Genomic DNA, 22,078 nt, shown 5'->3' on the forward strand with positions numbered 1-22,078 from the left:
AACACCAGTTACAAAGTGCTGTTCTCTGATGCTGATAGAATGGCTCCAATAGAAATGCTGCCTGAATGTTGATGCTTTCGTCTACTTGTTTTTAAGTGTTTGGTAGTTGCAGAGAAAATAAATTATACAAGGGGCTTTTCTGAGCTCAAACTTTACTCAAAGAGTTGCTGTTTACAAAGAGTACACAGATTTAACGCCACCTTGGACATAAGCCCAAATGAAACCAAATACACAACAGTCACCATGACATGGACATAAGCAGCCAGGTGTCCGCCTGCAGCCAGCATCTTTTCATAATACACTAAAGACTATTTCAAAGAAGATACAAGGGACTGGACATGAAAGAAAACTTCCTGTTACAATGGGGTTGTTTATTTGGGATCAAACTATAACCTGGTAACATTTGTCTCTAGAGCTAGAATTGATCAGAAACACAGTCTAAACTCAGGAGTCCAAATGTCAAAAAATAGAACGCGTCCCACAGCAGCAGGTTACAAGAAGTGCTTTTGCTTAAAGAGGGACTTGAGTCAGATTATTCACACCTTCAATTCCAGTTAAGGAAAGGCGAGCCTACAAATTTAAACAGAAACCCATCAATATAATAAATATAAATACATCTCAGGTTTTCTACAGATCGTGAAAAGGACATGACAAAAATAGTTTTGTTCTCAAATGTAATGCACTCGCATAAATAAAGTATAATAACAATAATTACAATAGTCTTAATAAACCTTGAGCTTTAGAAAAACCAAAGTACGCTTGACCCTTTCAAATGTAAGGCTCGGGCCACTAACACACATCTAGTTCTCTTCACAGTAGATGCACGCTGATGTTCCTATGAGAAGAAAGGCTTGTGAACCATGTCAATGTGATGCATGAAGAGACTGGTACAATCTACACATGCTTCAGCACGTGACCTGAATGCATCATTTAGTTTCTTTGGGGTCAAAACAGAATCAAATTGATCAGTTATATTGTTTTATTGTAGTTGGTAGTCAACAGCTGATTGGCTAAAATTGTACAGTTATGACTTTTGTCCTTGATGAAAAATAATTAAAAACTGACCCATTATCACACTTCCTTTAAAGCCACATTACCAAGCACTGGAAATGACAATAATTATGAAAATAAAATGAGTCTGTAAGTCAAGAGCAGAAGAAATATCCGTACTAGGAAAAACAGTCCATTGTCCACCATGTGTTTACTTCTTAATGTGGTGGTAGAGAAAAAGTAAACATCCTGCCTCAGGTAGGTAGCACAACAGTTTCCATATTTAAATCAGCACTGCATGGCTTCTTCCTGAGAAAAACAATAAATCTAAATGAGAGGGAAGAAGAAGATAATCTACGGAGTTCGATGGAAAACAGGGGTCTTACAGGTATGTATACAATGCAAACAAAAGTCATCTAAAGTCCCAGCCGTAGTTCATAACTATGTAGCCAGACAGGCTGTGGAAGAGGAGGGTGAGGATGGGGTGGTCGTTCCTATCAGCAATATCCAGAAGCAGAGAGGACTTCTAGCTCTCTGTGGTGAGTTGATGAGGTGGAAGAGAAGAAGTGGTGCTGATGGAAAGCAGGAGGTGAGAGAAATGCCATTACTCCATGACGGTTCTGTAAATGACAGGCTCGATGTAGTCCCCGCTATATCGAGAGTTGATGACCCGTTGCCTTTTGGAGTTCTGCTTGACGCCGCTCTGTGAGAAGAGCTCAAAACGCATGTCTGACGCCACGGACTGAGGAACAAAAACAACAGGTAGAGAAAATCAGCGCTTATTGTTGTTACAGATCTCAATCATATAATGACCTAATTTAACCCAATAAGACCTGAGGCATGAACTAAAAATGTACCACTTGAGAGATAACAGAAAAACTTGAATTTCTCTGTCTCCTAAGCAGATAGACATGAAATTAAAAACATTTGGCTTTCATTGTAAATCATTGTCGTTTCCCTTAGGTTCATGAACATTTTTTTTTTCCTAAATGAATTAAGCCGGCAAAATCGCTGAGCTCGCGTTCTCTCCTTCCTCCTCAAACATGTCTCCTACAAACATCTGAATCTTCTTCATTGTTATCGTTCTTTTCGTCAATGAAGAACAGCTACTATCTGTTTCAATATCGCTCCTGTCGCATAGATATTCAGCCAATGTCTGAAATGCAACTTTTTTGGCAGGCTAAGAGCTCTCACAAACTTTATTTCCTATAATGCCTTTCATCTTTCCCAAGAGCATTTCAGTGAGTCTCAATGCACTTCATTAGTCACAAGTCTTGAAAACTATGACATCATATAGAAAACAGACGTTTAATCCGGCTCTAGAGGGAGAAGCATGCAACCATCGCACCCAGTCATAAAAGTTACACTATATACATGCACAAGTTGCATCAGGTGTATAAATGTTAAGATTCCAACCTCATTGAAATTTTTCTTTGCAAAAAATGATTTTAAATTTACCATTCGTGACTTGACTCGTTTAGGCAGATCCTCATCCAAAGAGTAGATGTCCTCTCGCTTGACAGAGATTTGTGACCCATCCTCAAACTCTACCTGAATGTACACAAATGTACAAACATGTGCAAGTTAATCCATTGACATTCAAATTATGTGCATTAAAATTCAACCACATGTATTTGCATCAATGCGGCTTTAAAAGAGTCATTCTATCTGACATGAACTTCAGCCCTTTATACACATGCTGCAGTTCATCACTTTACATGGGTAAATAAACTGGGTGGTAAAAGTAAACTAACACACATACAAGTACTTTTCTTTAAGACATCACATATTCATATATTTCCAATTGTGTCCCAACAGTTCATTTTTAAACACAGGCCACCCCCAGTTTGAGATTGAGGAACATAACCCAGCTTCTTGTGATGTGGTTTGGACAAACTGAGTAACCCTGTTAGATACAGTATATGCATGTCAGAGACTCGGAGGGAGGGGAGAGTTTACCAGGTACATAGGGATGGAGTGTGATGCTACAAATTTGGCTCCGTATATCAGCCCATCTGTCCATCGCACTTGAACAGCATCACCTTCGGTGGGTGGACCGAGACGGACGCAGTCCCGGTTCTGCAAACACATCACAGCAAGCGGTGAACTCAGGCTGCACATTAGATATGGAAAATGATCTGAGGAAACTATAGCTGTTGTGGCTTATATCTGTCACTTTAATTTATCTGTGATCCACTACCCTCAGCTACAAAAAAAATGTATATTTGTATTAACCTCGATGTCCTCAGGGAAAAGGTTATCGCTGTAAGACCCGTCATCGAACACAACCTCATAGAAGGAGGCTGTGGTCAGTTCCACCACGTCACTGTGGTAGTAACGGCCGTTTCTGTATTTACAGATCACCTTCTGTCCAACTGCCAACTCCCTCATTGATGCCTTGTTGCGCTAAAGGACAGAAACAGAGTGTTATGTATGTATGAAATGTTTATGATCACAAACTGCTTTATGTCACAGGAAAGACAAGGCCGAGTTTATAAAGTAATAAACAGCACAGGTCTACAAAGATTAGATTACTATAGTGGCTAAAACAACATTTAGTCAATCATTTGTAAATGAAAATGTGCGGCTCTCTCTGCTTCATCGAACAAAACACACAGTGCATCTGATAAGAGCAACCGGATCTCTGTCTCCCTCCATGAATGAGTCAAAGCGACATTTACACATACAAAGTAACTATTTGTTCAAAAGTACCCAGAACCTTTAGTCACAGGAACCTTTTTTCAAGGTATCTTGGAAGGGGACATGAGGCAACCTGATGATGCATCAACAAGCGACAGCTACAACAAGCTCCCGTCCACCAGCTGGCAGTAATGCAGAAGACTATACAACAAGAATGACGCTTTATCAAGCAAATCTACAAAAACAGTAAAATAGTCAAGTCGAGTGGGTGTTTGTCATGATTCACTGCTTTGAAAATTTAATGATTACGATGATACGAGCACTAATAACAAAACATTCAAAATGCCCAAAACGCTCTTAAAGACACAGGTTTTTATAAGCTATTGCTGTGATGGATCGGCTTAAATAAAAGACTAAAAGGAGTACTCGACCAATCAGTCATCTTCAGCAGTGTGAGCTCTAAAGGTTCCTTCCAAACTACTACCCTCAAGCAGGGACTTTTGGTGGGTAAAAAGATTTCCCCAGAACTTAATTTAGACGCCGGTCCTTGTTCCTGCAGAGGTTCCTAGTTCCCTGGGAAATTTCCTAAAGTGGAAATGCTGCCATTTGTACTCTCAGAAGTAAACACAGAATAAGCATGGATAAACTTGGCCATTTCCTACAACATGCATGTCAGTTCTAGAAACAGAGAAAGGGCATATGATTAAAGAGTCATTACATTACTGACTTGCCAGCTTCCCTTTCAGCTAAACATCTTATTCTGAGCTGTGCACTGAGTTCAGACACAGAGCAACAGTGTGTAAGCAAATGGCACAACTACATGAAGTAATGCAAATGTTAAGTGAGTTTTTGCATCTAATAAATAAGTATTGGCTTGAAATATTTTTTTTTTACTATATTACCTCAGGTATGACAGGCGTTCTGTGTCTGTGGCAGGTGATGAAGACTACGAAGGGCCAGTCATCTGGGTGCATGAGGACCCCGGCTGCCTGAGCGCAGGTGGGGTGAAACGCCGTGGAGCAGCGCCCGTGGGAGCACTGGACACAGCAGCCCATCACTTCCCTCTTTATCCGTTTCCTGCAGTACACACACTTCTACCAGGGTGACAAAGACACAGGCGAGAAGGGAGAATGGAGGTCAAGAGGAGGTGGTAACAGGTTGAAGTACACAGGAAGGAAAGGAGGAGAAAGGAAGCAAGCCCAGTGGGGAGGAGGATGAGACCAAAAAAAATAAATCAAGGGAAATAACAGAGGCAGACAGACATGAACTGGAGGACAGACATGCTGGAGGGAAATTACACAACTTCCTTTTGATTGGCTCCTCACATCCTATGTACTTATTTAGAAGTGGACCCACTGAGATCGAGACCTACAACAATGGAAACAGGGCCAACTATTGTGAGATCCACTTCTCGCCAAGACGAGAAGTGGAACTGTAAGTTTCACTTTGGAGAAGTGCTTGTCTTCAGTGAGAATCACAACCAGATGCCCAGAGTACACCCTTGTTTACTAAGAATCTCTTTTTTTCCTGTGTTTGGCAGTAGTAAAAAAGAACTGACTAATCATGCCAAAAGAAAAGGTAAAATTATATGAATGATAAGAGTGGAATGCAACAAAAACAAGTAAATAGGCTTGGTTGCAACCACATTAAATCAATGTGGTATTTACTGACAGTCAATATATGTATCAAAGAACTTTTAAAATTAGAGAGAAACAGAGCTAAAAAGCAAGGTCGCAGTTTAATCCCATGCAGGAACCTATTAACGTCATATCAAACATACAACTCCAACTGTGAGGAGTCTTACCAGTCTGAACCGTGGCAGTGGTATTGCAGAGAGGTCGATGGGGCTCCGCTCAGTGATGTTGACAAAGCATGCTTCCAGCACAGTGATGGCACACAGCACATGAACCCACCTGTGTAAGACAAACATGAAGTCAATTCAGGACAAATAGTTCAACGTCCAGGGCCAAGTGTTTCTGCAAATGTTAAAGCAGAAGTGTTTTTCGTACAGCCTCCTGTACTGCTGGGACACAGAGTCAAGGTTCAGAACTATTATCATCTCTTCTTCATCACTCCTCACATTTACAGAAAACATCCCATCGATCTGAGTTCAACTCAGAGACACATGTGACCTGAGCTGTTTTTGTACACACACAGCTGCACCACGAACATTTAGTAGCCAAGTGTCCAATGAGTTTTGAACCCATATGGTTCTGTTAAAGGAGCAAGATCTCCCACACTTTTTTCTACATTGATGTAAACCAACATTAAAGCTGAGACATCAATGTAGTATCCACTAATTTACTTATTTCCAACTGAATGTACAACATAAAGCCTGAGATGAAAACATCTTTGTAACTGTCTGAATACTTTTGGCCTTGTTTGTATAAACCCTAAGAATCTATTACTACCATTACTACAAGGACCACGTTGGAACTATATAGAGTATTAGACTTTGTACAAAGTGACAAATATATATTTACAAATAATATAATCAATGCCAATTTTATTCTAAATTAAAAATCAGCAAAGGTGTTAGGGTTATGTCATGAAGAAGCTTCAAACACAAATTCCCTCAAATCATGACTGTGACACCCGAGTGTGAAAGAACCTTCTTGACCTTTGGAACAGTAAAATAAAAATTCAACTCCCACACTTTCAGCCCTGTCTACCTCAGCAGTTTTCTCAGAGACAGTTTTCTGCATGATAGATACTGTAGACGTGGGTTAGATAGCCGTTGTATCTCTATATTAAGAGAAAATTCCACTCACTGTGAAAGACTGAGGTGTTCTTGAAAGCTTGAGTAAAAGCCTGTAAGTGAACCTTTAGTCATTTGTGGAGATTTAAAACTATGTGATGTAAAAAATATATTGGAAACATTACTTTACATTACCAATATAAAGTGCAAGAAATGAAAAAAAAAAGAAGGTAGAAATACATTTTTATTATAATCCAAACTGTAGTAAACCAGTCTTCTCTAAACTCATAAAACAAAATGTTTCACACAAGAAAAGTTCAAACGAGCAGATCATAAAAACTATTCAGCAAACACAATAGACCAATGAGTGTCACAAGCAAAAAGGGAGTCAATTTTAAAAAAAATCTAATAAACATAAGTTGTACGAAGAGATTCAAAATAAGGTTGTGCTGACCTAATTTCCTCAGGCAGCTCGTTCCATAGCTTCAGGGCTCTGACTGAGAACACATTCACCTCTAGTTTTCAGCTGCGCCTCAGGAATCGATCATAGACTTTTACGCAGAGATCTCAAGCTTAGATGTATTTTTGTACAACAGGAGATAGTAAAAAATACACATCTGTCTATAGGTCTGGAGTTGGTTCCAAGTAATTTGCATATGTGTGTTGTTTGTGTGTGCGCATTTAGCTTGGGGTGCTTGATCCAGCAGATGGACCTCGGCAGTAACAGACTGAAGAAACAGGCAGAGTTACTGCGGTCAAACTAAAATGAACAGAGGCCACTGGTAGAAATCTGCAGTGTACCAGACTCACACAGACACACACACTGAAAGCAAAAGCGAATGCAAATGTATTTTGAGTTCCCACAAGCTTTTTCTATATTCTACTTCTTCCAAATTAACCATTATCAACAAGATATGATAGCAGCTTAGCACCACAGAAATCTTTAGAGTGCTCTCATGTTGCAATCCTGAAAGTAATAACTGAGCTAATTCTTCTCTATGGTGGTAGCACTATTACCTGCTGTATTACTTACTTGTCATTGTTGGCTCTCTGCAGAGCTCCACCTCTGAGGGAACACAGACAGCAGTCCTACAGGAAGAAACACACAACAATGACCTCTTCATCACATCTAAATAATGTATGTTTAATAGCTCAAACGGTGATAATTCAGTACATTCTGGTGGATCAGATAAGTGAACCACAGAGTGACACTTGTAAATAGATGGCAGGTTCAGTAAGAACAACATGAGCGAGTGAAGTAAACAGAAAAAAGTCTGAATAAAAAATATTCACTTTGCCTATATATCAGTAACAGTTCACTTGACTTGTAAAGTGCTGCTGTTGAGTGACAACAGTATTTGAACTTGTCACAGTACATGTCTGTCATGGCTTTCTCCACACACTGACTTACTTTACATATTTTCCTGTGGTGTTTTGTCAATCCGGAAAACCCTCAAAAGAAAGTCAGCCGACTCAGTAATGAGTGGCCCGTTTCAGAGAGGGGGTTTGATAGAGACATGCTGAACACTGACGTAGCTCTTAACCACAGTTATAACATAAATGTTGCTGAAGCTCCTCTGAGAAAAAATGTGATATTAGATGCTCCAATAATCTATAAAATAAACAACAACCATCCTAAAACACATATTTATCACCTTTCAGCTCATAGACAAAAAAACTGAAAAGCCAGACAAATGAAAACCAAAACAGCAGGAGTCCTTTGAGGCATGACTATGAAGTGTAGAGTGGAACACTGCCCACTGGTGGGCAAGTGTTTGTATCACTACTTGGCCACATTCCCAGAATGTGTTCCAATTGTTCAGAGCAGACAGGAATGCTAAAGGCAAAGGAAATTTAAAAAGACACATTTTACAAACAAGGTTGGGAAAAACAAATCCCCCCAAAACAATGACACACAAAAGGAATGGAACAACAGCCTCAGAATAAAGGAGGTGGAGAGCCAGGTTTCCAACATGAGACCCATAAATCTGAGGTGTTCCTTCAACATGAATACCTTAATGTCACATCATGTACCAACATGTGATCTTCATTTTAAAAAGAGAGAGTTGACCCAGGAATGAAAATTCACACATTCTCTACTCACCACTATGCCGATGGAGGGGTGGGTGAAGTGTTGAATCCACAAAAGACTTTTGGAGTTACAGGGGTAAACAGCATTGCAGCAAAATACAATACAATTGAATGAATGCTGACCAATTCTTCGAACGTAAAATATAGACAGTCATTTAAATTGGATGCAAAACGGTGTCATTTACAACATGTTTTTAGCCTAAATGTCCGCTGTTATCCTCCTCCAGAACCGCGTTTGTTTGTGGATCACAGAGGACATTTAGACTAAACACATGATGTAAATGTACTTGGTGGCCTCTGGACACTTGTATGACACCACAGGAGCAGTATGGAGGCATTTTCCATTTTTTTTCTGTTGTTTTTTTATCTTTGAAGAAGTGGTCGCCATTTTCTTTAATTATATTGGATTTTGCTGCAATGCCGTTTAATCCTAAAAAGTGTTTTGTGGACTCGAACACTTCACCCACCCCTCCATCGGCATAGTGGTGAGTACATGAGTGAAGTTTCATTTTTGGGTGAATTATCCTTTAAGCTTTTTTAGACCAACTTTGTTTAACTGTGTAATCAGGAAAACAGACCTGCAGACTTGAGTCACAGGATGCAATTTTCTGTTAGAGCCTGAGAGAAAACTAACTGAGCCTGTCTCAAACCCGATGTTTTCCCTCATTACAGTGTAAGAGAATCACTTACACTACTGTAGATATTGCACATCTAAGGCCAGTATATTATATTCAACATCAGGAAAAGGTTTATTTTTGACTGAAACTTAAGTAAAACACAGATGTACCAATAACATCTCTTGGCTTTTCAAAGTAATTTTCCTCTGTTTACGCCTGATCATGATCTGTGATGCTGGATTTCCTGACAGTGGAATGGGAAAAAACAACTCTACTGTTGTATATATGAATGTGTCTCTTCTCAATATGACAAACAGTGAAAAAAAAAGTGCATTGTCTTCTGTAGCCATTTGGGACCAATGAACTGACCTCAGTTATGGCATTAGCCTCACAGCGAGCACACAGCCAATCGTCCAGCTCTGCTTCATCACCAGACACACCATAGCAACCTGAACAGGAAGAGAAAAGCACAAGTCACACACTAAGTCCTCTGGTGCTTCATTTCACAGCTTGTTATCCTGTTGGGCTGATTATTTTAAAGAGCAAGATTTATTTGTTTGTCTGCTTTTGAGGAGTAATTTCAGATTTAAAAGAATGAAACGCAACTGATTAGACTAAAAAGACAGAAACGACTACATCAAAATTAAATATTTTTCAAGAGGCACGATTAAAGTAAGAAAGAATTGCAAATAAAAGCTCAACTTTAACTTAACTACCAACACCACTTTATTCAGCAAAACAACAAATTTGTGCTGTGTGTGCAAGAGCTGTTTGCACTGATTGCTGAATAATTTAATGTTCCTCAGTTGTGTTTGTGTATTCATCCATAATGCATGTATGGCCTTTAGTGCTGTTTTTGATACAACTGTAACAGTACTTTTTAGAGTAACTGAATGTTTTGTATGCACAATATATTTCATAAAACGTCAACGCAAGAAATTCAACAATGCACGGGAGAAGTGTAAGGCAGCTACAATCCGCTAGGGATTTCTCCACCCATCTCGCTTCAGGATGACGGTGGATGGCACCTCGTGTACATTCACGGACCCTGCTGATGCAGAGCGGCTCCTCGCCTCCCAGCGCAACTCCACACACCAATAATGGAATGTGCCTACATGCTTTAAGCCAGTTAGAATGGTTTATGCTCTGCTCTACTCGCATGTGTGGGAAGTCAATTTAACTTTATTGATAAGCTCAAAGTTGTGAAAGTTTTAAATTACAAAAATGGTCCCTGGAACTTAACTTATCTGTGATGTCACTGAGGGTTTTACTGCTAGCGGAGTTATTTTAGTTTGGAGCAGGTCTCTTTAAATTAATAGTGTACTCGCCGTTACATTTTGCTTGTGTGGTAAGGGTTAGGGTTAGGGTAGTTGCCTAGGTATGTTGGAGGTAATGTTTTTTGTTTCTTTCCCTCTTTCTTTTACATTTAGAAAATTTAAACTATTAATTTACATTCTTGTATACCATTTGTTCTACTTTAATTTTAAGTTCCTTAAACCACCCCCCCAAAAAGATAGATAAAACGGAGCTTACTGGTGTGCACACGGACGTAGCACTTAGCACAACTGACTAGCAGGCTGGTCCCGTCCTCTCCCATGTGAGGGTTCGACAGCTGTCCCTCCTCACTCTCATTGGTCTTGCTGGTTTGGGTGTTGAAACACATTTCAGGGATGAGCGGTTTGGACCTCTGGCGGCCACCTGGGCGGTTCACTAACTTGATGCTAGAACTCCCACTACTGGACTCAGACTTGAGGGGAAAAAAAGAAAAACATCGAAGATGTTTATTCATGATTTCAAACAGCCATTGCATTGTTTTCTATTGGTGTTTTAACATATAAATGCCAGTATTTATAAACTATGAATAAATACAGATTGAAAAGGGTGTGAATAACAATTACGATTAAACAACAGAAGTAGTTTTATGACCACATGAAATGTTTTAGTTCTCACTTGATGGTGAGTGTGGAAGATTAGGCAAATGGAGCAGTAGGGGGCCTGCTGCCCCATGCTCTTGTTGTACTCCTTCTCTGCCTCATGGTTATAAGGCCGACACTGCCACAGCTGGGTTAGTGGCTTCGCCCAGTCCTCTTTCTCCTCTTGTTCGAACTCCACATCTACAAACATTTCTACATATGAGAGAAGAGGAAAAAACGACATCAACATTAGAAATCGTACAGAATGGGGTTAGGACATGATATTAGAGTCCTGTACCAGGTCAGTCACAGACAGGTAACCCTCAAAAAAAGTTGTGACTGGTAAAAAATATTTAAATAAATTCCCAAATTTTTTTAAGGCAAGCAGTGGTGGAGAACTTTAACCTCTATTTTCTGGAGGAATAGCAAATTTTAAACATTGTGCAGTATTTAACATCTAAATTAGCTAATGTGGAACCTAGTCATCCACAAGGGTTTATTTTATTGTGAAAGCTGATTACAGCACCTTTGACCACTTAACTTCAGCTCAAATAACTGTCACTACTAACACCAAACTAGCTAGTGCATTATAATGGATCGCCTTAAGACAGAAACAGCCAGTAGTGAATATGTTCTCAATGGCTTTGTTGCTTGTAAAAAGCACCACAAGGTATTAGCTTTGGATAGCCACAAGCTAGACACATTGTCGCAGAGGAAACAGATGGCTGCAGGATAAGAGGTGCTGCAACAATAGACAGATACTTTCACAAGAACACAACTCAGCCACTGCAGTTGATGCGAGTGTCTGTAACATGTGTGTTTTAATCATGGGTGACGGATGGGTTGCAAGTCATATGTTAACTGGTCGGGGACTGTCCATATTTGACTTGGAGATAACGGGTCAGGTCCAGTTCGGAGCTTTGTGGGTGTATGTTTAAAAAAATGTATCCAAGCCGGACTCAGGCTGATATCATGAGATAATTTTTTCAGTAAATTCAGAGTACTATTAATGAACTATAGACGATAAACTAACTAGGATCAATGTTGTGCTCACCATCATCACTGTGCACCTCTCTGATTAGAGGGTGGTGGCGAGGCAGCTTACGGAGCTGTTCCTGCTGCTGCTGCTGCTTCTTCGCCACTGACTTGCAGTACGACTGCTCCTCTGACACTTGCTGGAGCAACAACTGTAGAACAAAACCCAAATTAAAAACAAGAACTATACAGTATCAAAAACAATCTACTTAAACATCCGCTGCTATGAAGTTTCCCTATTTTGAGGCATGTTGAGAGCTCTGTACTGTATGCATACATTTCCTGGTAAATCATTAGGTCTAATCATCCCTTTTGAGAACTCGATCACAGCAGACAGCTACTTACTTGATGATTCTGAGCGACCACCTTCGTCTCTTTGTAATCTGGTTCCTGGAGAGGAATGGTGTCTCTCAGGATGGTAATGCCACAATCAGCCAGCGGGCATTGGTTACTCTGTAGTTTGAACAGCATTATTAACATCCAAACTTTGTGGTATATTGCAGAATAATGCCTGATAAACAGTTTTCTGCCACCACCAGAGAAATCATCAAAAATTATTTTGTTAGTGGTCACACTGAGCTGGAAGAGATTAGTATGCAAACACCATGCAAGGAAATTGCATCAGTACAGAGCCTCCAAAAAGTGTAGCTGTATTTCCCCTTAATGCAGACATATACATCTGTATTACAAAGCAAGAAGGGGGCGAACCGCAGACAGTGAATGCACTATACACCATGATCTGTGTTAAAACATGTATATGCCACTCATGCACATAGATTATGTCACACCTTCGATGTGTTTGTAAGAAATATATGAACACGGACCTTTCTCTTGTTTTTGGGAGATTCTTTCCCCATGTTGCTCAACTCTTGTGGTTGTGGTTGAATCTGAGGGGAAGCAGACTCAGGCTCAACTTCCGGCTCCTCCACTTTAGGCTGAGCCTCAACGGACGTTGATATTTCGGGTTTGTCCTCCTCCTGGTCCTGCTTCTCAGGACTCTGCGCCTCTGATTTAGTTGGTGCCATTTTGATAATAATGAATTTAGATTCCTGCTGTTGCTCTGCTGCTTCAGAGCTCGGGGACTGTAATGAAGACTGTACCTGTGTTTGAGTCTGTGTGTAGGATTTGTGCTGGAGATGACGGGGCTGATGCTCTCTGGCATAGCTGTGCACCTGGAGCTGTGTGTGAGTTTGCCGCTGCTTTTCTAGAGTGTAGCTGTGCACCTGGAGAGTGTCTTTTGGACTCAAAGTCCTGTGGAAGAGCAGGCTGGCGACCCCCATTTTGCGAGAAGGCTGTGCTGAAGCTTCTCTCCATGCAGGAGCTGCTGATAGATGTCCGTTTCTGGTGTGGGACTGAGAGGAGATGGCAGGTGCTCGAGTCTTGGTGTAATGAGGCGTACGGCCTGCATCACTGTTACTTTGGGTCAAGCATCTGTGAAACGGATCCATTAAAGTGAGCTTGGTCGGCGTGACAACCAATTTTGGTGGACCTGTAAATTAAAGACAGAAGTCTGTTCATGAAGTCAGGATAAAAGATGAACTCGCATTTCTTTCTCCCAAAAGCAAAGCGGTGTCTGAAACTTGTTATGAGACACACGAAAAATGTAGACACTCTTTAATCTAGAGATTTATGTTTATTAAATAGGAGGGAATATTGGACAAATCCTTAATATAATGTTAATACCCTATAGGAAACTAGTAAAATGAAGAACAGATAATAATACCTTTATTTCTCCTGCCATCTTGTGGCGTAGTACGTGGAGGTATGAGGCTTAGCCTTGGACGTTTCCCATACTGCTCCTCTTCTTCCTCATCTTCATCCTTGGGAGCAACCTCCTTAGGAACCTCCAGGCACACCCTGTGTCTCTTGGTCTCTATCCTCTGTGTCATGCTGAGGACAGACCAGATGCAGACATGGGGTAGAGAACAGAAAAGCTTTTCATTAGCAAAAACAGTACACGCTCACTTACAAATGAATCAGTAGGGGACATACAGGATGTAACCATTATGTTTTGTTCATTAGTAGAAAATACCTCTGGGTATATCAACAATGAAAGCACAATACATACAGTTGTCAAAGGACTGCTGACACTGAATGTGGTGAGATACCCTAAGCTCCAAACGTTCCAACCCCAAAACTTGTTTATAGAATTGTTATTGTTAAATGATCTTTTACTATCACCTGGTCTGTCGAGATGTTTGCCTTTATTTTTTAACAGCATATAAAATCAAATACTGGCATAGTACAGTGGAGATCTATGTTAAATACCAATTAAAACAAAAATGCAACACTAAAACACGAACATGTATTCCCTTTACAGAATAGAGGATAAGATGAACATGCACCTCACTGAAACAATAAAATTGAGAATGGAAATTCATAACATAAAGAAAGGATCTTGGTGTCATGTGAGGTTGTGAGGGCTTTAAGACTACTTGAAGAGTTGTTACTGCCATCTGCTGGAAACCAAGGAAAGTGAAACTGGACTTCAGCTATGTGTGCCTCAGATAAAGCTCTTGCACACGCACATAATATTTGAGGTTGCGTCCTAAAATATAAAAAAAATTGATAATGTCAAAAACTGAAGAATCTTTTTTCGAAATAATTGAATTATCAAAACTGCTTGGGTTGCTTAAGACTGACGCACCCACAAGTATACCCAACAGGAAGTGCAAAACAACTAGGAGTACTAGATCTCACTGTATAACCCATCAAAAAGAAAACATTTATACACAAGGATACACTTTTTTTAGCTGCAAGTGACTCACCTTTTCCGCTCTCCGTCCTCTCCACAGTTCTCCACTGAGCAACTGTTGCTGGGGATGTCACTTAAAGAGTCCCCCAGGAACTCCTTAGCCTCCGGGGTGGGTCGTGAGTGGTCGATGGGTACATTTCGTCCTGCCCGCCACTGTTCATAACGATCCGGCTGGAACTTCTTCACAAATACATCCATGGAAATCTTCACCATGTCCTTACGGCAGGAGCACTAAAGATTCAAATTATGTAAATTCAATCTTAAAAATACATATTCCATTTTTACTTGAAAGATAACGAGTGTAAGTCTCTTATGCTTCCATTTGGCAGTTCTCACCAAAACTGCTTGTTTGCCATATTCAATCCATCTCTCGGTGGCAAAGTTGGTGGACTCAGCACAGTTGAAGCCGTGGTTGAAACCAGCATGATAGGCATAGGGGAAAGTAACCATGAACTCGCCAGCCTCCTGAGTCATCTGAGGATTAAGTAACAAAACACTTACTATGGTTTAAACATTTGGCTTTTAGTCATAGGGTCAGATTCCGGTTGGAAATGCAAACAAACAGTTAATCTTCACCTACCTTTTCAAACGGAATGCCATATTTCTTCAGGATAGAGGGTGAGAGGAGAGTCATCTTGTGCCGCAGAAAGGCCTCACAATTTTGGGCACTACCAGGAAAGAAGCCTTAAAGAAAAATGAGCAGATGGATGTTAGTTCACTTTGAGGTTCAGGAGGTTCGTACAGTTAAAAGATTTATACTGTAAACACAAACAGAAAATATTCCATTGCTCTCCTACCTTGAGCCAGACGCTCCAATCTTTTCCCATGCTCTGGAGGCACACAGTACCTGAAGACAGTCAAATGGAGTTCTCATTCACAATAAACTGACAGATCATAGATAAAATACAACAAAGATATCATCCACTACAACACTGTTTACATGACAGCGGTAAGTTGGTGGTGCCCCTATAGTAGCTGATTGGCTAACTGCTTTGTCTACTTATTACATGTTATGTCAGGCCATTAAATTAAGTACATTTCCTTTAAGTGTGCAAGATTTGAGCTCTTTCAATGTAGCTGGGGCAGTTGCACGTTTGGTTTAGATAACTTCAAACTTAACATCAGCAAACAGTTCAACTCAATGTTTGGATTTGATTGGTTAGTGTGGTGTATTGATGTTCTAATAACCAGTAGAAAAGGAGTAGGAGCCAAATTTTAAATTTCTTTTTAAAACCAAAGCATTCTGGGATAGGACACCCTGCTGCTTTAATGATGTACTGCCATTGATATGAAACAGGAAGCCTGTCTTCTGGTTGTGAAAGGGTCTTTACTTATGTAAATAACACATTTCCATGTGGAAGAGAAGGTTTAGTTTAGAGCTAAAAGCAGACAACCTGCCACAGGTTTCCAGCAGCGGTAGGAAAACAACTTCATAACATTTTTGAGGAATGTGAGAATTCTATAAGCATGTGTAAAAATAAAAATCTTTCATTCTGCATCTTATCAAGTAAAAAACTGTTTGTATTTTTACCATGATTTGGGCTGTCCAAAGTGCAAGTAGTTAATACTGTAGAGGTCCATGTCCTCAGTGTGCCATGCAAAGGTGGTCTTCCACATGCCAAAATACAAGTAGGGTGTATTAACTCCCTCGATAGTGATGCCACTTTCATGTTCAACGGTATCCAAGATGGTGTCCAGATGGCAAATGTTCCAGTCTTTGACGTCCTACAGAAAGACAACAATAACACCTGATCAATACATGAGAAATAAAGGTGATAAAAACCAGTTTGATTGGTAACATAATCAGCGCCCTAGGTTTATCAGGTCAACACAGAGAACCCATCACTACTGATAAATATTCAATACATCAAGAACTCTCAAAGGATGGCAACTCACAGGGTCATACAGGCTTCCATTAACATCTGCTCCATAGATTGGAGGATTAAATGTCACATTCTTCCAGTACTTCCTTTCCAGCTCCTCAAAGTCATCATAATGTGGACTACAGAACCTAGACAAGGAATGAGCAACAGTTAATTAGTCACAACACCATAAATGCCCTTTCAGTATCAGAAGATGTTAAACAGTTGAGAGTATTCAACTACAGATTATCTAGTACAGTGGCATAAAAAAAACATTTGATGACTCCAGGCTAAAATTGATTTTACTGGGAACAGACAGCTAAGTGAGTAAATGATGACCTGATTTCCAAAATGCATAAATGTGAAAACTATATATTTCTTGAATATTTTTATCATTTTAATCTTCTACAGCAAACATTTCACGCTACTTTAACTGAAAATTACAAAATATATATTAATATTAAAAAACTATCATTAAAATTATAAAAAAATGTGCAATTCTTACTTGTCACTGTTGGCAATCTTGCGGAACTCTCTGACGGTCATTGACTTCTTCTGAATGTTGTACTGAGTGAAAAGGCCCGACTGGCCTGTCACCACCTGCTGGATGGGTGCAGGTATCACCAGATCATCTATGTTATCATAAGATTGTCGAGGTTTCCATTCCTTTGGTGGGACAATCTTTCGGGAGGAAAGTTAACAGTGAATCACTCTGTTTTCTTAACACTATTTGAAGATCATCTACCAGCATACGTTGGAGGAATACATTTCTACGACAGGTACTGGTATATGACAAGCAAGTGTTGACATGTTCATGAAATATAATGTAACAAAACGTCAAACAGATGATACTGATATTTGTCATATTCTAAGTTTTTAGTTTTAAATTTGCTCACCACTTATTGTACTAAACACATAATTAACCCCACGATGGTTGTGAATGTGACCATACACATGCACTTCAGTACTCACTTTAGCCAGGCCTGCTTTATGTGCTCCCTGGGACTCAATATAAGCAATGTAGCGGCTGAAGTTCTTGAATTGCTCAGCAGTCGGGTAGAAAGTCATGATCCCCTTGGAACCATGGTTTTGGGAAACCACGTCAGACGCCATCCCAAACTTCAGTGGCCAAGCCTGTACATTGTAAATGGAGAAACTGTGATTTCATGATATGCCATTCAGATTTATTTATGTTTTGAAGAAACCCGTCCATCATAACCTCAGCCAGGGAGGCTATGTTTTCGTCTGTTCTTTAGCAGGATTGACCAAAAACTACTGGACACTAGGGCTGTGCTCAAAAAATCGATATGGCAATATATCGTGACGTCCTCCTTGCTGATGCACGCATCGATGCAGATGCTACTGTATCGATACGGCATCAAATGCTGTGACGGCTGTTTTGAAAACGAAACATCACCTATGGTGCAGTGCACAATGAAGCCAATAGGTGGCAGCTTAGGCAAAAAGAGCACACGTCTCAACCCAGAACAAACATGGAAGGAAACAGTGAAAAACTGTTTCCACCGCCGGTAAAACTCAAGGCCAAGATATGGGAGCATTTCGGATTTTTGCAGACACCAGGAAGTCGGGAATTGGACATGAGTCATGCAATATGCAAGCTATGCAGAAACAAAGTAAAATACTGCAGCAACACGACCAACCTCCGTCTTCACATGACAAGACACCACGCTGATCAGCCGCTAGCAACAGGTACTACACAGCGTGTGTCGTCTCAACCAACCCTGAATGAGGCTTTCAACTCAAAATTTCCCTCAACATCCCAACGGGCTAAGAAGATCACAAATGCACTTTTATGCTTTATATGTAAAGACTTGCGCCCGTACAGTGTTGTTGATAAGAAGGCTTCAGGCAACTGCTTAATGAGTGTGAGCCACGCTACACAATCCCCACTCGTCGGTTCGTTACAGAGACTGCAGTTCCCCAGTTGTACACAGATGTGAAGCAACAAGTGACTGAAGCGATCTTTTCTGCAAACAGAGTTGCCATTACATGTGATGCCTGGACGTCGAGAGCAACCCAGTCATATGTAACTCTCACATGCCACCATATTTCTCCAGACTGGGAAATGGTCTCACACGTCCTGCAGACCAGAGCTATGTTTGAAAGCCACACCGGGTCAAATATTGCAGATTTGCTACGGGACGTGGTTAATGAATGGGGGCTTGTTGACAAGGATCCTGTGTTGGTGACAGATAATGCCTCTAATATGACAATCGCGGCACAATTGGCGAAGTTAGTGCACGTGAAATGCTTTGCGCACAGTCTGAATTTGGCCGCTCAACGGGCACTCAAGACGCCCACTGTTTCCCGTCTACTGGGAAGAATTCGCAGCATCGTGGCTTTTTTTAGGAAAAGCACAATTGCAAGCCATGTCCTGAATGAAAAGCAGAAGCTACTTAATCTCCCCGAACACAAGCTCATGACAGATGTAGCTACGAGATGGAACAGCGCCTGTGATATGTTGGAGCGCTTAGAGCAGCAGCCCGCAATTTGCGCAGCATTACTCTCCACTGAGGTGCGGAAGAATGCCAAGGAGTTGTGGACCTTAACTGAAGCGGACCTGGCCTGTGCTGAAGATGTGGCTAAAGCCCTGAAGCCGCTAAAAGTTGCAACACTCGTTATGTCAGAAGAAAAGACCCCTACGCTGTCTGTTATAGCACCGCTGCATGCCCAGCTGTGCAACGGCGCTCATGTCCAAGCAACAGACTCGGCCGTTACGAGGGACATTAAAAACACCGTATCCGGGGATCTTGGGAAGAGATACGTGAGCGACAGATCCTTTCTGTGCATCGCCTCAGCACTAGATCCACGCTTTAAAGCGTTGCCCTTCTTGGAAGAAGACCAAAGACTAAAAACTATGTACCAGAACAAGAAAAGGCAAAAACTTGTTCTTCCCCACCCTGCAAGAGAAGAAAGGACTCTACCTGTGCTCTAGCAGATTTATTTGGAGAGACATTTTCTCTTCCCAAAGACAAGACTCACCTATGTCACTACATGATCAGGCACTTGATGAAATCAAGAAATACAAAGAGGCAGAGCCATTGGCTCTTACTGGGGATCCACTCAGTTGGTGGAGGGAGCACCAGGTTGCTTTCCCCTTACTATCTAACTTAGCTAGGAATACCCTCTGCATCCCAGGTACAAGTGTTGCCGCAGAGAGGGTGTTCTCCACCGCTGGAGACATAGTTACAGCTCAGAGGAGTGCTCTGAAATCTGAGCATGTGGATCAACTGGTGTTTCTGCACAAAAATCTGAAAACATGTTAAGCCTTAGCTGCCAGTACAAGGCCAATTTTAAGTTTGTTAAAAAATATTTTATTTATTTTTTTATTATAATTTTGTCTTTATAAAAGAACTGATTTGCTGTGGACATTCTTATAGCAAATGGAAGTGCACTTAAAGTCAAGTGAAACCAGAGTATTATGGCTATTTTAAGTTTAAAAGTTAAGGAATATTTTATTTGCATTTATTAATAACTCTGAGTTGAAGGAGAATTATTTTATTTAACATTGGAGATCTTTGTTGGCCAGAATTTTAAGTGTTTTAAGTTGTGCAATCCTTAAGGCTTTGCCTTTGTTGTTATATGGAATAATAAAAAACAACTGTTGTAGTAAATTCTGTGCAGGACGGGGTCATTATTCAAAAGCTATGTGTATCGTGATACGTATCGTATCGTGGCCTCCGTATCGTGATACGTATCGTATCGTGAGGTTGTAGGCGATACCCAGCCCTACTGGACACATTAGCACCAAATTTAGTGGATAGATGGGGCATGGGTCAGGGAAGAACCCAATTGTATTGCAGATCCGGATTAGGGGGCGGATCCAGGTTTTTTTTTCTTTTCACTTTACTTTAACTGTTTAACATTGCAAGATATGGCATTTTCAACATTTTCCTTGATTTATCAGAGAATAATTGATTATCGATTAAAACAAATCAACCATGTTTGTAGAACTGATATTTTACGAGTGTGTGCAATTTGGTGCTGCTTCAAATAAAAACCCACATCTAGTGAATTGAAATGTAAACGTCAAAGCCAAACAACTTAAATAACTTTACCTCAGAGTTTGACCTGCATCTCTGTGGCTTGATTAAATAATACAAACTAATTCTGTGCGTCTGTAGTGAGTAACATGTTCGTGGGGGTCCCCTCGGTTTAGCGGGGGACGGGCTGGCCTGCACGGGGCAGGGAGCAGCTTTAACCGGCCCTGATTGGTTCAACCTGCGGCTCTTTAATTCGGCCTGAAGCGCAGAAGCTAACATTAGCTCCTCTGCTCACCTGCTACAGAAACATGAGCTACTTCGGGTAGCGAATATCAACTGACACATAGCCCATCGTTAGCTCTCCTGTTAGCATAGCAGCGGTGTTCAAATCCCATTTAGTTGTAGCCGCGTACATGACATCTCAAATAAACGTGTAAATTACCACCGTGTGTCTGTCAACGTGTATTCACGTCGCCTCAAAGAAGAACAGCAGCCACGGCTAGCGTTAGCTCGCTAGTTCAGGTTAGAATCAGGACGGGATGGGACTATTTCCTGCGTTACATATTCCACCGTAGCTTGATTACGTGCTATCCAACTCATTCGCTCAGTGAGCTGTTCGCAAACTTGGACAGAAACCGCCACCACGTCCTCGTCAAGACACTTTATCAGTTACACAATGTCAGCTGATGTATTAGTAAACGCTCAGTTCGACAGTTGTTGGGTTTGACAGAAGATACAAACAGTGAAACCACCATTCGCCAAGTCAAGCGAGACTGTCCCAGGAAATAGACTCCGCCCGACCCCTTGCACCGACATTAGCTGTAGAGCAGTTCCGGCTAGTTTAGCCACTGGGTTAGCATTGTGAGTTAAGAAGCTAACAGTGCGCGGCGGCCGTGACATAACTCGACAGGCGGATACTCACCACCTGCTCTCGGGTTGATTCCGAAGTTGTCCCCGGCGGCGCAGACGCCTCGCGGTCAGTGGAAAGAGCAGAAGTGAGCAGAGGGGACAGAAGACAGCTCGCTAACTCAGCCCCCTGAGAGGATCCTCCATTAGCACGTCTACGCAACCACACGCTCCTCGGATCTTGTTTACCACAACACGCATGGGACACGCTCAGCCAATCACAGCGCACCTCTCATGGCTCCACAGTTCAAATCAAAGTTATTTGTAATGAATGAAAATTGTCGAATTAACTAACCAAAATAATAAATAGTCAACTCTTTTCTATAAACATTTAGAATAGAAAACCTTAAAGAAAGATAAATACAATAAATACAGTAAAGTGAGCCTGAAGTTGTGACCATTTGAGGTAAAAATGCTCGAGTAGTAACATCACATACAAACAAGAGCAATATGAGGCTGACAGAAGATGGAGAAAAGATGCTTCTCTTTGCTATGGATTCTCTGTATGTGTCTGTCAGTAGAACATTTTTCAAATGAACTAAAAAGAGGGTGTGACACATCTTTATA

The 22,078-nt window shown here is 40.9% G+C and overlaps 1 protein-coding gene across 2 annotated transcripts; it reads right to left on the reverse strand.

Annotated features, from left to right (window-relative positions):
- Positions 1–135: 135 nt before the first annotated feature.
- LOC118118157 (lysine-specific demethylase 4A) lies at positions 136–21,708 on the reverse strand. Of its 2 annotated transcripts, XM_035171081.2 has the most exons (23): positions 21,528–21,708; positions 17,574–17,735; positions 17,107–17,282; positions 16,636–16,750; positions 16,271–16,464; positions 15,537–15,586; positions 15,320–15,423; positions 15,076–15,213; positions 14,753–14,970; positions 13,708–13,874; positions 12,809–13,473; positions 12,330–12,437; positions 12,004–12,136; positions 10,987–11,162; positions 10,570–10,783; positions 9,406–9,485; positions 7,362–7,417; positions 5,435–5,543; positions 4,533–4,724; positions 3,226–3,396; positions 2,950–3,069; positions 2,449–2,541; positions 136–1,732 (listed from the first exon to the last, which is right to left on the reverse strand). In XM_035171081.2, the coding sequence occupies exons 2-23, from the start codon at positions 17,712–17,714 to the stop codon at positions 1,595–1,597; spliced, it is 3,558 nt and encodes a 1,185-aa protein (XP_035026972.1). In that variant the 5' UTR covers positions 17,715–17,735; positions 21,528–21,708; the 3' UTR covers positions 136–1,594. The 2 variants fall into 2 exon arrangements, with proteins under 2 accessions (XP_035026972.1, XP_035026973.1); XM_035171082.2 differs by lacking the exon at positions 12,330–12,437.
- Between the last annotated feature and the right edge of the window lie 370 nt (positions 21,709–22,078).

Source organism: Hippoglossus stenolepis, chromosome 11 (genome assembly GCF_022539355.2).
Source record: "Hippoglossus stenolepis isolate QCI-W04-F060 chromosome 11, HSTE1.2, whole genome shotgun sequence".
Taxonomy (NCBI): Eukaryota; Metazoa; Chordata; class Actinopteri; order Pleuronectiformes; family Pleuronectidae; genus Hippoglossus; species Hippoglossus stenolepis.

What these genes read in the sequence shown, in the direction of transcription:
- LOC118118157 (XM_035171081.2), bottom strand. Translation starts at nt 17,714, where the DNA reads ATGGCGTCTGACGTGGTTTCCCAAAACCATGGTTCCAAGGGGATCATG. An exon ending in GAGGACGGAGAGCGGAAAAG is followed by an intron (nt 13,875 to 14,752) that starts GTGAGTCACTTG and finishes GTCTGTCCTCAG; the next exon opens with CATGACACAGAGGATAGAGA. An exon ending in TCTTCCACACTCACCATCAA is followed by an intron (nt 10,784 to 10,986) that starts GTGAGAACTAAA and finishes TTTCCCCTCAAG; the next exon opens with TCTGAGTCCAGTAGTGGGAG.